General features: G+C 34.3%; 1 protein-coding gene across 6 annotated transcripts in view; it reads left to right on the forward strand.

Moving 5' to 3' along the window:
• Positions 1–16698, forward strand: part of ct (cut) — a 151127-nt gene that overhangs the window by 72457 nt on the left and 61972 nt on the right. For all 6 annotated transcript variants that reach the window (XM_053761025.2, XM_064436639.1, XM_053761022.2 and 3 more), the window contains one exon: positions 3674–3988. In XM_053761025.2, the coding sequence (XP_053617000.1) occupies positions 3674–3988 (315 nt within the window). The remainder of the gene's footprint in view (positions 1–3673; positions 3989–16698) is intronic.

Genomic DNA, 16698 nt, shown 5'->3' on the forward strand with positions numbered 1-16698 from the left:
CAAACAACGACAGGTAACAGCGCGCAGAAAAATAAACATTTAACAGCCATTTTGAAGTGCCCACTGCTGAAGCACTTATAACTAAAGAATACTATCCCAATTCTGATTGGTGGATTACAACTTCTGCAAATGAAGCTGGTACCAAGCACGGAGGAGTTCAATAGTATAGTTATATAGTAAAAATGCTAACTGCTAATCGCAATTTCCGTGTCGATAGTTTCCGAAAACGGGAACAAATCAAATCATGTCTTCCCTAAAATGGATGGACCATTTTAGGGATTCTAAATGATGCTTGACACTATCAAAGATCAAGCACCACCGACCTAATCTTCAGCAAATTACATTGAGAATAATAATTAAATAAAAAAAACAAAACCAACATTAACATCCAAACATAAAGATTGACGCTGATCTAGAATCTATTGCTGTACACAATGAGAAATCCATACCGCGTTCCCTTGATATTTCGAAAGATACGAAATCAGGTAGCAATTAAAACATTAGTTGATTCGTTCAGTAACTTTGGAAACAAAGACTGTTTATCTATCGGAGCCATCTTGGAAACTCTAGTTTGTGCAATAGATTAAGTTGAATTTGGTGATTGTGCTCTCACGAAGCACAGTCAATTATGATAGCGGTATTCTAATGATTCAATGATTCTTAACGCTCTTTACGTAGCGGAATATAGTTTAGTGGACTCGACTCTTTAACCATGACAAGTGTTACGGATAACATTTAAAATGAACAAAGTAAAAAAACCCTATGGAAACAAGTTTTGTTTTAATTTTGTACGTTTAGTTAATAGTCCTCACACAAATAAAACATGCTCAAATTCGATTTTATTGACTGATTAGAGTTAATTCCTCTTAATTTGTATTTATTTATTTATTTATTTATTACATTACATATATACATATAATTACATATATGAATAAATAAACATAATTATTTTTCAGATTATTAAGTCAAACATTTGAATTCCCTAGAAACAAAGCAATCGCAAAAATTCAATAACTCCGGCTGACAATCAAATCCGTGCCAATATTCTAACAAAATTTTGGAATTGTCAAACTTGTGACGGGTCCGAATTTATTAAATAAAACAATTGATTGATTAATTCGTACGAAAGCAGGATTGAAGGCCCGATGGCATTGTCCCGAACGCCATTGTCTTCGACTAATCGAGTTCGATTTGTTTGCGCTTTGATTCCTGTTTCGTGTAAATTGTTTGGAACGATACTTTTTTGGTTATCGATTGGCAAAATTTAATTCGTGAAACAGGTCGATTTCATGATATTTTGAATGTCTTTACGTATACCACCGAAAAAAGATTCATCTTTGATTCAAAAATTGACTAAAAGTTTATATATTTCATTTATTTCTCAGTAAAAAAAAGTTTTTTTGAAATGTATTTTATTAGCTAGAGTATTGGACTCATATCTAATAAAGCTAATTGATCTTTGTATTTGCGTAAAAAATACAACAATAATTAGTATGCAAACGACCATGGTTGTGTTCCAGCGGAAGCATCGATTTTGCAGGCGTCCGAACAATATTTCATTAACTGTTGTAATCTAATTATCAGTTCCCATAGTTTTTTTATTGTTCTTGCGGTCATTGATGTATGAAAAACTCTTTGTGGTGTTTCCTGTTTCATTCACTCATTCAGGAGTATCAGTAGATCTCGTCGGCGGATGTGGTGTCGCCTCAATTGCTGTTAATATGTGTATTGATGGTATTTCTGTATTTTCATTTAATTAGTCTTTGTATTGGCGATACTGAGCTTGTTATAACCGTTCTTCCTTGTAATACTATGAATGATAAAGTATGAATGTGTGTGCAGTGTTAATGAACCGCGAAATATTAAAATTTAATCGGGTTAGGTAGACTATTGAAACTAGAATAAAATATAGGATTTAATTTCAAAATTATCACAAAAGACTAGACTGTAAAGTATATCACCTAGTTAAATATGAAATTTTTGATTTAGTGTATCTTTAAAATTATGTCTCTCATCTGAGCGTTATCCCGGTTTCTTTCTCAGGCGTTAAACTTCGGAGCCCAAGGACCGCATACCTACATTTTCGTCTCCACTTCGCACGGTCGTCGGCATCTCGAGTTGTCAGACCATTGTCACGCATATCATCCTTGACGACATCAAGCCAGCATTTCTTGGGTTTGGCCCTTCTGCCGTCTTGGTATAGCTGCTCATCTGTGGTATCTTCTAATTCAATCGAATCTTCGGAATAATTATTTTTTGCCAAAAGTAATGACCCGATTTCCCCTGTCGCCGTCCACCTGATAGTCTATATTTATCGTATCTACGAACTAGATGAGGGGTACTTCCTACGAATTCACTAATGACTCATTAGTTTAAAGAAAGCAAAAAATACCTCGGTAGCTGTTCGAGCACGCGGAACGACATGGCCGTTGAGCAGATATGATCTCACAGACGGACGGACAGATTGCTTACCACCAAGGCTTTTACTGCCAACCGAAATTTGGGGCCTTTCTGATGAAAGCATTTATTAGTTACCGATATGAGTATAGAAAGCATATTATTTGCATCGCGTTCGAGCTAAATGTTAACTTCGAAAAATTTGCAAAATTCAAATCGACATAATTTTCGATGATATTTTTTCTAATTTAGTTTTGATCCTGTAACATCATTTGCAGGTTTCAAACATATAATCTTATCAATATGTGTGCATCATTAGATTTAATTACATTATATGCCTTTATCGAATGCGAAACCATCCATTCTTTTAACACAATGTAACATTTCACATCACGCACGGCCGTACGCACAGTTTCCCGATGAAAATCGCTGATATTCGGATTAATGGTCTAGATTTTTTTGTAATTAATGCTTTATCTATCGATGCCTGTGTCTGATCTTGTGTGAGATATGTCTGACATACGCTAGATTTATTTGTTGCATTATCTGAAGATCTAAATGATGTTGGGAAGGCTGGAATGGACTTAAGTTCAATGAACAATGTGAACGTTTACGCTGTAGTGATGGTTTAATTTGCACCGTATTCCCTTTTCATTGTTGTTTACTTGTCCGCTGTAGATATAGATAATTCTAAGTAGGTTCAAATGTGAGATATTATCATTCATTTAGATAAAATGTATTCCATGTACTAGAACTAAGAAAGTGCTTTCTTTTGATTTGCATTTTTATCAATGAATTCAAAAACAAAATTCGAAAAATTGTTTTTGAACTAAATTTTGAACACGAGTAAATTACAAATTGTCTGTTTTGTTATTCTGTGACCGTGATACAATAACTCCTCCTTCAAATTGCAATAAGATGAGTATGTAACCATTGATGCGATTTTGAACAAGGCTGTCAGTCTGTCACGCACCGGGTTTCTCCGAAAACGAGTTAGTTCTGTGAATCATGTCGATTGCTATATCCCTTTTTGTTTTATCTCGTTTGGATCTTTGAAGACTTCCTTGTTTCAGCCATATTCGTTCAAGTTTAGTAAATATTGAAAAAGTCACTTTTATGTAAATATTTGTCAAGCAGGTCACGGTTTTATAGAATTTGAGATCAGAATCAGAATTCAACCACCGAGACATTGATCTAAATTAAGCTTAAAACTTTCCTAATCATATTTGAAACATTAAACCAGCATACATTCAAGATACCCTCTCTTTGTCCACAGAGAGCCACACTGGCCGAAAAAGAAGTAACTACCCTCAAAGAGCAACTGGCAACCACAAGCCCTACACCCTTGCAAGCGACCGTGCCTCCTAAAACCAATGGCTCCCACATAGACCAAACTCGAGATCAAGCCACAGAGACACGAATACCCGATTTATTCAGTCCTGATATCAAAGAAGAGAAGAGACTGGAGATTGATGAGGAAGTAGAGAAGATGGAGATGGCTGCGACGGGGAGGGGCAGTGATAGCACGAGAAGCAGCCCAGTGGGACAGGCCAACCCTTTGGAGAATGAGCTCGCTGCGAAGGAGAAAGAGGTAGGTGTTGCACAGTTTATCCCAATCCCAACTGATATTATGAATGCGAAAGTAAATTTGTTCGTTTTTTACCTCTTTATGCATTATCTACTAGACCGATTGTTACCAAATTTGGTACATGGTTAGAAGATAATCTGGAATAACACATAGGGTACTTTTTATCCCGAAATTTCCACGGGAGCGAAGCCCCGGGGCGCAGTGTTAGTATTTTATAATATATGATTTTTAGACTATTATTTTCGCTCTTCGTTTAACCTTATAATTTCATTTGATTCAAGATGTACTTCGGTTTTGGATCGTCCTAACAACTTTACGATAATGGAATCAAATAAGAATATAGGTTAGCTGTAAACAGATATATTTGCTAATAATTATTAATCAAAAGTGTAGGAGACATCAAGATTTTCACTACAAAGACTGCTATTCAGTAGACAAAAATGTATGATGAAACATATCTAAAACTCTTCCGTTACTGAGTGACTGACTGACCGACGGAAATGGGACGGAGACACGTAGTGGTTAATGGGCAAGGCAAGTAGTGGGAAACGGGACGAGACACATTGCGGAAAACGTGATGGGACAATATGTAGGAAACGGTACGATCCCTACAGGGAAGGAAGCGGGAAGCGGGATTGGACAAGTTGCGGGACGAAACACGCAGCGGGAAACAGGAAAAGGAATTAAAGATGAGAAAAAATACGAATTTGAATCATATATGTTTACCAGTCTTATAGAATACGTGATAAAAGAATGACCGAGATTTTAATATTTAATTCACGCGGGCGACATCTAGTCATGTATATATTGACAAATATCTCATGGTCCATGCTATTGAAGGCAAATTACTCCAAAGACTGCACAAGAAGGAACATCTTAACCCGTCCACTTCCCGTCTCCAACCAACCAATACCCCATATCGCAGATATAAAAATAAACCATCATCCAGTGAGGTCACCCAGTTAACTGAAACCGTAAATATGAAGGATACAGAATAGAAAATTCACCAATCAACGCCGTACAAGTCTAAAAAATTATATACACAGGTATAACTTATGTAGGTAGTCGTAAAAGTTACCGCTCTATCATCTATATGTGTAGTGGAACTTTACTATTTACATCTTACGATCACATCGAGTCGATTCGCAGTGAGACGCAGCTAACCAATCACAGTGCGCCGTTGTGACGCGACGACAATCACACCGCAATATGATTGGTTTGCTGCGTCTCACTTCGAATCGATTCGATAGTGAGATGTGAAATGCAAACCCGCACTTCGACCTCTGATCGTGTCTTTTTCAGCCGTTGAGTGTCAGAACCCAAAATCCACTTTTCTGTCTAATGTAAATTCTGAAAAAAATGAAAATTATTGTAAGGTTCTATGTAAAAATGGATTTGCTAGCATTGAGCATTCATGACTGAATGCTGAGTGAAAATGAAGCGAGAGATTTTAAAGGATCGTATCAATTGGAAATTTATAGATTTACTTTAAAATTTATAAGTCTAATGATAAACCTTCTACCTTTGTTCTCTGCCTACGATCCAGGGGAATAGCCATGATAGTAATAATATGTATATATTATACAAAAATTTAAAATATAATTATATCTATACTACTATTATAAAGAGGCGTTTTGTATGCTTGAGGCGGTCCCAAACTACCGAACAGATTTCAAAAATTCTTTCACCATTAGAAAGGTATTATCCAAGATTGCTATAGACTATATTTTATCTCAAAATTCCCACGAGAGCGAAGCCCCGGGCAACATCTAGTTCTGTAATACATATATAGGGACAAATCACACAGATTGAGTTAGCACCAAAGTAAGTTCGTTACTTGTGTTATGGGATACCAACTCAACGATACTATATTCTATAACATAAATATATAGACAAACATGGAATGTCCGCTCTGTGTTCTCCATAACGTATAATCGCAGTAAAGGATGCAGCCTTGTGCCACCGTATCGAATGTAACGTACTATCAATAAATCAATTACTTGCGCGTACCGTTCAATTGGATTTGACAGTTGTTAGTGATGCCCACTATCGACAAATAGTGCATCTTCACTACACGAAGCACATACGCAAACTTTACACAAATCAAATGCGGAAGTTTTAATGTTTCGTGATTGATTATCATGAAATATTAACTGGATTGATTTCGATAAAAATCAAATTGATACATGTATAGAATAAAGTTTTATAGAATCGGGAAATTCCTACATAGGTATTTTAAAAAAAAAGGTCTGCAACGCTTGCAATACAGACACACACACTTGATGTAACAGATTTCCAAAAAAGGTCATAGATAGATTTAAGGGACAAATTACACAGATAATCCCTTCATGTACTTGTATTGTAGCATATTAAATCAACTATACTATATTTTATAACGCTTACATACATAGAAACACCCAAAATCCATGTCAATTTGAACAAGATTCTGACAGCATGATAAAAAAAAAAATTTACTTCCAACACGAGAATCGATATTCAGTAATATCTACAGCCGATCGCCCGACACATCACTAGTGCGGGGAAACAGGATACATTCAATGGAATGATTGATCGGTACCAAACGAACGGTAATCCTTGCACTAAATAAATACTGTTGCCTAGAAATTAGATGATAATGGGTGTAATGAGGCCGTGATGGTGGTCCATGGTGGTCCACGGTGGTGGACAATCCTACGCGAATGCGTGGACATTGCGTAGTCAGTATGAGTAAAGTAAAAAGCTTTGTTTCATTAGTTTATTATATTAGTCCAAATGTGTTTTAACAAAATAAGTGTGAGGGATGCTTATTAGGCCAAAAATGCCTGTGCCAGGCAGACCTGCTCCTTATTAACATACGGTACATAAACACATTACAAGCTTTTAGTTAAAAATATAAACAAAAACATGTCACATTTATAAAAACATACCAATCACATTTAAGAAATTTTAAACAGACTTTTTAGTTAACACTTCTATCTGATCATAACACAAAATTTTTTTACCAAATTGACACGATTGATGAGTGCTTTTATTTAGTGCAATGAAACACCAGCAATTGAATGCAATGCAGCCAGTTGCAAGGACACACCTACTGTTCTACACCATAATACTTCTTTATGACAAGTAGTTTGTAGCTTGTGAGAAATAACTATAAATATATAAATATAAAAATTGACGAGAAAAAGTGCCTGTGAAGGTCTAATTTCTGAATAAATGATTTGAATTTGAATTTGAATAAGTCGTTTAGAATGGAACGATTTGGACACATTATCAAAACAGTAAATTGAACTCATATCTATCATTTCAATTCTATAAATATCCTAACTATCCTGTGATATTGTGAATGCGAAAGTAAGTTTGTTTGTTACCTCTTCACGCTTTATCTACTCAAAAAGTCTTCTTCAAATTTTGCATAAATGCAGTTTAAATTATTAAGAAGGACATAGAATACCTAGAAATTTGAGAAATAAATGTTCCCGTGGGAAAATCACGCGGGCGAAACCGCGGGCAAAGTCTATTCATTTTAAAATTTCGTAAATATATTCCCAAGATCCGACCCTACCTATATTTGAATAACTACCGAAGTTTCAAAATGGCAATGTCATTTCTAATTAGCATTGGCAAGGTATCAGTACGTCTGTCTGTCTGTCTGTATTCAATTAGTAATACGTCACAATTTATGTTGACATCGGTTAAAAATAATATAAAGAAACTTCATATACTTTTTCTGTGAATCAAATCCCAACTAATACAAAATCGAAAATAAGTTTGTTTGATACCTCTTCACGCTCTAACTACTCAACTAATCTTCTTAAAATTTCTTACACATGTAGTTAAGACTACGGAGACGGACATAAGCATATATACATACGTTTTATAGACTTTTAATTCCGGGAAAAAGTATATTTCACGTGGGAATAGATTAATGCATGCGAAGCCACAGGCAAAAGGTAGTCAATATTCCAGTTCATAGCTGTGTACGTGTAAATTTTCCTTGAAGTGAAGGAATTAAAAATATTCTATGTGCTTCTCGTGCTAACTATATACCTAACTATATGATTGAGAAATTTCATGATGATTCGTACAGTAAATAAATATAAATAAATAAATAAAATCGCACAGATTGAGCTAGCCCCAAGGTAAGTTTGAGACTTGTGTTATGGGATACTAACTCAACGATACTATATTTTATAATAAATAAATACATAGATAAAAATCCAAGACCCGGGTCAATCAGAAAAAGATCATTTTCCATCATGACCCGACCGGGGATCGAACCCGGGACCTCTCGATTCAGTGGCAAGAATCTTACCACTGCGCCACCGAGGTCGTCAATAAAATTCAATAAGTTAACAAACATCTACTCTTTGCATTTACAATATTAGATAATATAATTTAGATTAATTAATAAATTTTTAATTTAATCTTCATTTTTATTAATGAGTTTGGATTTTAGGAAATGTAAGGATTATAGCAACTAATATCTTTGTCCGTGCAAATTATGCAAAAAAAAAAAAAACAAAATAAATTTATACCATGCACAGTGAACCGAAACTTCACAAAGAGGAGTTAAAAAAACGAGTATTTGAAGTGGCGCAGTGCATCAAATAGTGAATGAACGAAGTCAAAGAACGAATGGTAACAAGTAGGTCTTGTGAATGCATTCATTCTGCCAGTATCATTAGCTATTGAAGCCCCGAATTTGAGAGCACGTCATTTTATTTTTTTTTACTCTGTTTTCGTTAGTATTCAATTTCTCGTGAATGTAACTATTTTTGGTTTTATTTAATCAACTACAATTATAAAGCCTGCAGTTAAATTATTATTATTTTTAAAAATTAATTATTCCCTAATTATTTAAAAAAATAATTGTATCAAAATGACTATAAGTCTTCACACGAATTACGTAATACTCGTAGGTACACGATATAAATAAAATTTTAAAATTGTACGCAGTTTTTTTTTTGTTTTTTTGTGTGTGTAAGAAAGATATAAATAATTTTGGAAAAAATATATAGAGTAAATTGTTTGTCAAGTCAAACTTATAGCACCCGTAGCTATTTAGTGACGGGCGTGTATCGATCAATCAATATTATCGATATTTTCAATTACACTAACCGGGCCGTCGCATGACGAGGCGTTTGGAGCAATTCAGTAGTTTATCGTAACTAGGAACCCACGCGAATATCCTCTGCTCAAGTGATTTAGATTTTATGTCATTGACCTTTAAATAAAATGTCATGCAAGAACTGTTCAGTTTTATAGAGATTAAAGTCTAAACTATATTAAAACATTTTTTTTTAATCAAAGAATAATTAACAATTTATTAAAAATATTTTATTGCATTATTTGCATTATCATAAAGAATTAGCAGTATATGAAGTAGTGTTACGTGAAAAAAAGAAAGAAAAAGTAATAATTCTTATTTTAAAATTAGCAACAACAAACATAACACTTTTTAGGTAATTTATTTTCGATTTGTTTGACGAAATGTTTTCAGGTCATAACAATTAAAACATCTTATTTAAAAAACAGTAAAGTTTTCAAGTCGATCACAATCGACATCAAAAGAAGAAACTTTTGAAAACCATACAAATTACCCTTTTTGATGAACAAAAAGGGGGAAAGTTGACAAAAGATCCGATTGTCCCGCCCGATCACATTAAACAATAGACAACAGAACCGACGCGACGTAGTGATTCTTTATCGATGTTTTTTAAGAAAAATATTTTGTCTATGGAAATTTATTAACTCAACGGAGCCTTTTTTTCTTACTCAGTTTTAATTGAGTTAAAGAAAAGGGTTGAATTTGAATGTTATTTCTTTTTGACGACGTTCGATGAATGATTTTTGTAACAACTTTTCTGATTAGGTTCCCAAAATTGGTTCTGATTGGATCTCGGTTTTCATTTAACTTTCTAAGACTTAGGTTTTTTTTCCTCAATCTCGGTTTGTTGAGTTTGTAATGTCAATCTGTCAGGTTGCAATTGAGATTTCTTTTACCCTTTCTTCGTTTTTAATTTTAACATCAAATAAACTTTAAGTCATATCTGATACTGCTTAAGCTACATTAAAACTAACATTAAATATTTTGATAGCTTACTTTGAAATCAAACAAAACAAAACTTCACAATAGTTACCCTGTAACACGAGATACATCATAAAAAAGGGCATAAAATCCCGAAACATAGTCACTATCGAAACGGGAGCGGAGTATTTAATTTTCAAAAGCAATAATAACTAACATAAATCATAAACACCTTTCTTTTTAGGCAATAAAAACGTTTCATCTTGCACTCATAGATGGCGCTGGCCTAAACTGTAAATTCTTTAATGTCACTCGCGACGGGACATGAAAGAGTGATGCTGCTATTTTTGTTCATACCAAAACGAAAACACTCGAAATTAGTTTATGACGTCTGTCTGTCGTTCGATTTATTTTAATTTTGTTATTTTTGGTGAACACATTTCTCTTATTAAAGCTGGACGTCGTAAAGGGACGCGTTCGACAGTGAATTATCTTTGAACGGGCCTGACTAATGATGGCGGCATGCAATATGAACTATTTTAAACTATATTGACATTTATCGATGGTATATTGGGATCGGATGCAGTAATGGAGTTAGGGACGAATATATTGCTCCTCTCGCAATAGTTTACACCAATTCATCCGGATATATAGAACAATTTATAGCTCCCAGTTAAATCAATTGTGAACATGACAGAAGTCGAATGATAATTGTGATTGAAAGTTATACCGGGTCATCAGCGTTAGAATAACCTTTCGAGCTCTGATTTCTAAGTGCAGTCAATCAAAGAGAAAGGCTCGAATCAGAAATGTCGACAAGAGAAGCAATCAGATGGGCCATCAAACACAACCTATCATCTTGTCAGAAATCGGCACGCACGATAATTTAATAACAAAAAAATCTAGCGAAGCTATGCTAGGAGAAACAGGACAAGAGTGCACTCTAAGTGCTCGGCAATAAGGCGAGCGTGAGACGCCGTAATTACAGCCGAAACACGCGAGGGAGAACACATGAAAGCAAATGTCAAACTCACATATTTATTTCCAAGTATTGAATGCTGGGCCCCGCTTCTCGGAAGATCCGAAGTAAACATCATCGTGTCGATGATGAAAGCGATATGCTTCTTTGTACTCAATGCTGATTAGTCCAATTTTAGACGGCATGAAAAAACGTAATTTGTGGGTACCGTGACAACGCTCTCGTGACTCAATGATGTAACGTCAATAATGGCCGCCGGCGATCGACATCTCTAGTCCAACAGGCTCGATGTTTCCTTAATAACCTCATAATTAACTGAAACGACGAATTCGCTCCGGTTTATTTATACCGCGTCGATATTCAGAAGCGACTTGATAGATTCATAGCAGGGAACATCAAAGACGCAACATTAATCATAACTCACATCAATCGCCGGTGAAACAGTTCTGTTTTTATTGTAAATCAGTATTAAAAAGCGACAACGTAAGCACATGAATCAAGCGGCCGCCTCGAGACGTCAACGTATGCGATAAATTCGTGAAATGTAAATAAAAAGAATCGGTCCGATTAGACCACCCCGGGGCACACCTGTTGATTCTATTAGCGCCGGACCAACGCAGATAAAATCGTATGCGGTTTTGAAGAAACTACGTCGTATATCAATTCATTCGATGCGTAGAGAAAGAATCAGACCAGTCGAGGCCAGATACCGGATCAAACGAATGTGCTCCCATGCAAATTATCCGTGGAATTCTTTTTAAATTACACCGTAAGTACGAAACTAATAAAAGTTACGCTTCCGACGAAGTGATATGTACTACGTCTGGCTTCCATCTTTTACGATCATCAACAGTTACATATTTAATGTTCGATGTTTATCAACATTTCTTTCTTATGCAGGTTTTAGTGGGGCGATAAATTATTTATCTTCAAAGGCTTGCTTATTTTCAAACTTTTGTTTCGCCAGCGAGATTCTCCAGTTTGACGTCACTGGGATTATTAAGCTTACTGTATGCTCTTTTATTATATTTGATGAGCGACGTGCTAACATTGATAACAGTTTCGACTATTCTCAAGTCGATTAAATTAATTTCTAATGATATCACGGCTCCTTACTCATTGTCTAGTCATTAACAGTTTACATAACTGATTCACTGTAGTGCGTGCAAGTGTGACACATATCTGAAAAACATTCGATATTTTCGGTGATACATCTGCGTATTCAAACGTTTACGTTGTAAATCCACCCGAGTTAGAAGCCGAGAGAGCGATATTTTTTGTTTCATCTGAAAACCCAATCTTTGTTTCGTATGGAAGTGTTTGTATTTAATATGACCCATCTGCTTCTACTGTATATTTCGGGACGTCTTTGAGTTGTCATATCGGTGAGGAAAACTGCTGATATTTGGTTACAAACCAAATTGAATCTTATTCGTAAAACGTCGGAGACATGTGTTGTGAGTTTAATAAAACTTTTAATGGAATCCTTAATGTGTTGTAACAATACATTTCTTTTGTGAGTTACATTTTCTTCAATAAAATTACATTATTTGTTTTTAATTTATTACTGTTTCTCAGTACAATGGGATTATGCTGTGTGTATGTAATTATTATATTGTTTAAATAAGCTCGTCGTGTTTGCTCGGGGTATATATGTTCAGAGCAGAATTATTGTGAAATGATGGACATGGACAAAGCAGTTGCAATTAAACTTAAGTATATTTAGTTATTTCTATAAATACTCATGCCATTGAACCTTCAGTATTATTAAAAAATACATTTAAATTAATAAAATCCTCTTTATTTGTAAAAAATATTATTACAGATATGAACGACCCGGGTTCACATAGGTTTAAAAAAAAAAACTTTTAAAAGCTTATGACAAGGAATCGTGAGAAAATACCGATAATAGAGACACGTGGAAAACGTTAAATTTCTCGTTCCCAAAATATACACACATAATAATAAAAATGATGTCATAAACATGAAATTTGTGAAATATTTAGCGTATATACCAAATTAAATGTCAAATCACAGTAAAACACAACATAATAGCAAGCTAACCACAAATCAACAATTTCCAATCAGATTCTCTATTATCGATTCCTATATCTACTGTTATTATGTAATATCGACGTGATCATAAGAAGATGTGTCACGAGACACGACGATCAATGCCTTATGTTTTATGTATGCGGTCGTAATGACTTCGATCTGAACTGCCATCAATATTAATTTGCAATTACAATACGCCACGATTAGTTTCTGATACCACGACATTAATTAATATTTGATTTGGCATCGTGTGCTTTGCTGGAATATTTGTAACTAGATGTTGTCCGGGGCTTCGCTCCCGTGGGAATTTTGAGATAAAATATAGCCTATAGCTATCTTGGATAATGTACCTTTCTATTGGTGAAAAAACTTTTGAAATTGGTTCGGATATTACCCGCCTCAAACATACAAACTCACGAACGTTTATAATAATAACAGTATATATTGTATTAATCCTTGCATATTATTAAAAATGTCCCCCTATCGCGTCTTTCTATTTGTATGAACACGATAAACTCAAAAGCTAACTGAGGGAATTTTGTCCGCGGTTTTCACCAATAGATAGTGGGATTCCTAAGGTTTAATTGTATAATTTGTTATGGTTTTTACCCAAGCGAACCTGTGAGGTGACACTAGTGGTATATAAACACGTGTGTCTATACAATTATTTGAAAATGTGTAAAGATCAAAGGTATTTGTAACGCTAATGTGAGATGCTGAAAGATCCTTATTGTGATCCTTATTGAACATGAAATCTTTGATGGCTCACAAGCAATAAATCTATAATAAAAGATACAGTTTGAGCAAAATGTTGCTATCTCGATAGGTATATTATAACATGTAACGATTTCGCAAAATAATGATTACATTATTGCCTACATATCACTGTAATGAAATATTGGAGATACAAAGTAAATTCTTATTTCCATTAGCCGTTTTATGATAATTCAAGAACACATGTTCTCATTTGCAACTCGTACAGTGAGCAGCACATATTCATGGTAAATTCGCTGCTATTCCCGTTGCATAGAGGTCTACTAGATTAACGTGAACAGTTGGCTGTACAGGTAGTGCTTAAAAGCAATCATTAATTTCAATAGTTCGAGATTACACCACTTATTAAACACTTGAAACTCCCCCTTCTTCGACAACAATACCTGAACTATAAGAAACAATTTGTGATACAATAACAAAGGATTTCGAATCTTTTCTGGTATACCTCAAGGCGCACTTTAGATTTGACAAAAGCGTTCGATCGCAACTGTCTCAGCGAGTATGTCGCGTAGCACGTGTGCTGAATATGTCAATTCATTATAACTTTGTGTGGAATAGAAGATGATTTGTGACATATTATCGAGAATAGTACCCTATCTGTTTGTTCATGTACCCATTAAGGGGGTATTGTTCGATGGTTCCGAGTAATCGACGAATTTCGTCAGCGACGTATAATAAATAGGTTCTGTTCCTTATTGGTTTTGTTTTGATAATTTCGAAATATTGACGCTTTGTCTCATCGATTTGTTTACGTCTCGGTTCTATTAAGTTCTTTGATCACTTATAAAATTATCTGTAGTCAACCATTCCGCCCGCAGTAAAGAGTATTTTGTTTAATTTTTTCATAAAACTTACACCTATCATACTGTCTTGTGGATAGACTTTTAAAAAATCCAGCGAACATTTACGTTATATAAAGAACTTGTTTGCAAAATTTCTAGCTTGTACTGGGATATATATTTATTTTTATGTAAATTTGTTGAGTAGATTTTGTAGTCGTTTTATTTCTATTTAGAAATTCGGATACTTTTCAACAGAGATTTAAATTAAACGTAAACTTTAAACCGCGATGTATGTATCTGAATGCTTTATAGGCAATGTATGTGTGTCTGTGCTTTGTATAAGTTTCAAAACTGAAGGAACATTAATTATATATAATTCAGAATTCAATCAAAATCCTAGAAATACTTATACAATGCAAATGGAATCTATAAAATTTAACTTCACCTCATTGTTGCCAACTGCATCTCCTGACGAAAATGCAATTACAACTGTCGGGGCCACTCTCCCATTGTCTTTATTGAAATTAATGTAAAAATCAATCAATTCGGTCCCCCTAGACGGAACATTTTTCTTCGCACCCTCTTTTTGGATGGTTATTAATATTCCGATATAAAAACCAGGCTAAACAATAGGTGTTGTTAATTCGGTCATTAGGAATTCGTGGCGGTAGGGTTTGGTATCGCGGTTTGTGCTAGTCGTGTCGAGTGGTTATAGATAAATATCTATTTTTTCCAATTTTGTTTTGTAATTTAACAGTTTTTAATATCGATAATATTTATCGAATTAACAAAGTTACAGTTTTATTAATTGCTCGTTAGGAACCGCTTGTATTTTTTGTCATAATAATTTCGCAAAATCGTCATCACCGTCTCAGAAGCCCACTGCTGGACATAGACCAATGACTTCCACAAAAAAAATTGGTTTTAAATCTCTCTCACTTTTTACAGTAAATATCCCATATATGTACCTAAATATAATTCAGTTTCCGTTTTTACAAACAATATGTCCTCGTTCTATACCCTGATCTTAATACGACACAAAATAAATCACCAATACTTACAATACGCAGCGGGACAAAAAAAAACCGATCATTTTAATACTTTCAATGACAAAGAATGACCACGTGTTGTGGGGTCAAACCCGGTTTAACCGGTTATATCCAGTTCAATAAAACACCATTCATCGAATTTTACAATCGCCCGCGAATTCTATACTAAGCATTGATTTTGAAAAATCAACTATATTTCTATATTCATAAGGCTTACTTTTCAATGTATTTTTTGAGCGAATCTGGTCTCGTGTCCAGCTGCTTTTAATCGAAGATCTATTGATGCTATGCTTTTTATTTTTAATGGCTTATTGGTAGTTTTTTTTTATTATTATTACCTCGTCATTCAATTTCATGTGACATCTGGCAAGGCGGAATTTAAACTTAATAATTTTAGAAAAAAAAAAGCAAAATTCAACAAGATTTAAATAAAGAACTGTCTCAAGTACCTACCTATGAAACATGGTGTAAAAAATATGTAATTTTACACCAATAATGCTGACTTCCATTCCAAATTTAAACTCGCGAATAAAATCATAAATTATTACACAGTCATTGTTGCCAGAATTTAGATAGCCAATCAGAAATATTAAAAATTACCAACTCATTCAGGGTTTCCCGCGAAAAGAAATATATTCAATTTAATTGAATATTTTCGCGCCCCACCATCGGACAATGGCGTCAAAAGAAATGTCTTGCATAAATTATATCTTTTTTCTCCACTTCATTGTTTTTGAGATATCGTTAATATTAATTTTTTGACACGGCTACAAACGTTCGCTTTTTAATATTCGCGCATTTCGGCCCTTTGTTATTGAAATAACTGTTTTGATCCGATACTTTCATTGAATAGTTGCATATTCATATTTCTGTTGACAATTTTTTTTTGTTTTAAAAAGTTTGTCACCGGATGATTTTAACATTCAATATATAAAAAAGGGTATTTTTTCACGTTTCGCTTTACCTTCCATCAAGTAAGCAAAATAAAAACAAAAAATCTCCCCTCAGGGAAAAAAAGAATCTAAATTAATAATAATCATGACACA

This window comes from Plodia interpunctella, chromosome 21 (genome assembly GCF_027563975.2).
Source record: "Plodia interpunctella isolate USDA-ARS_2022_Savannah chromosome 21, ilPloInte3.2, whole genome shotgun sequence".
In the NCBI taxonomy this organism is placed as follows: domain Eukaryota; kingdom Metazoa; phylum Arthropoda; class Insecta; order Lepidoptera; family Pyralidae; genus Plodia; species Plodia interpunctella.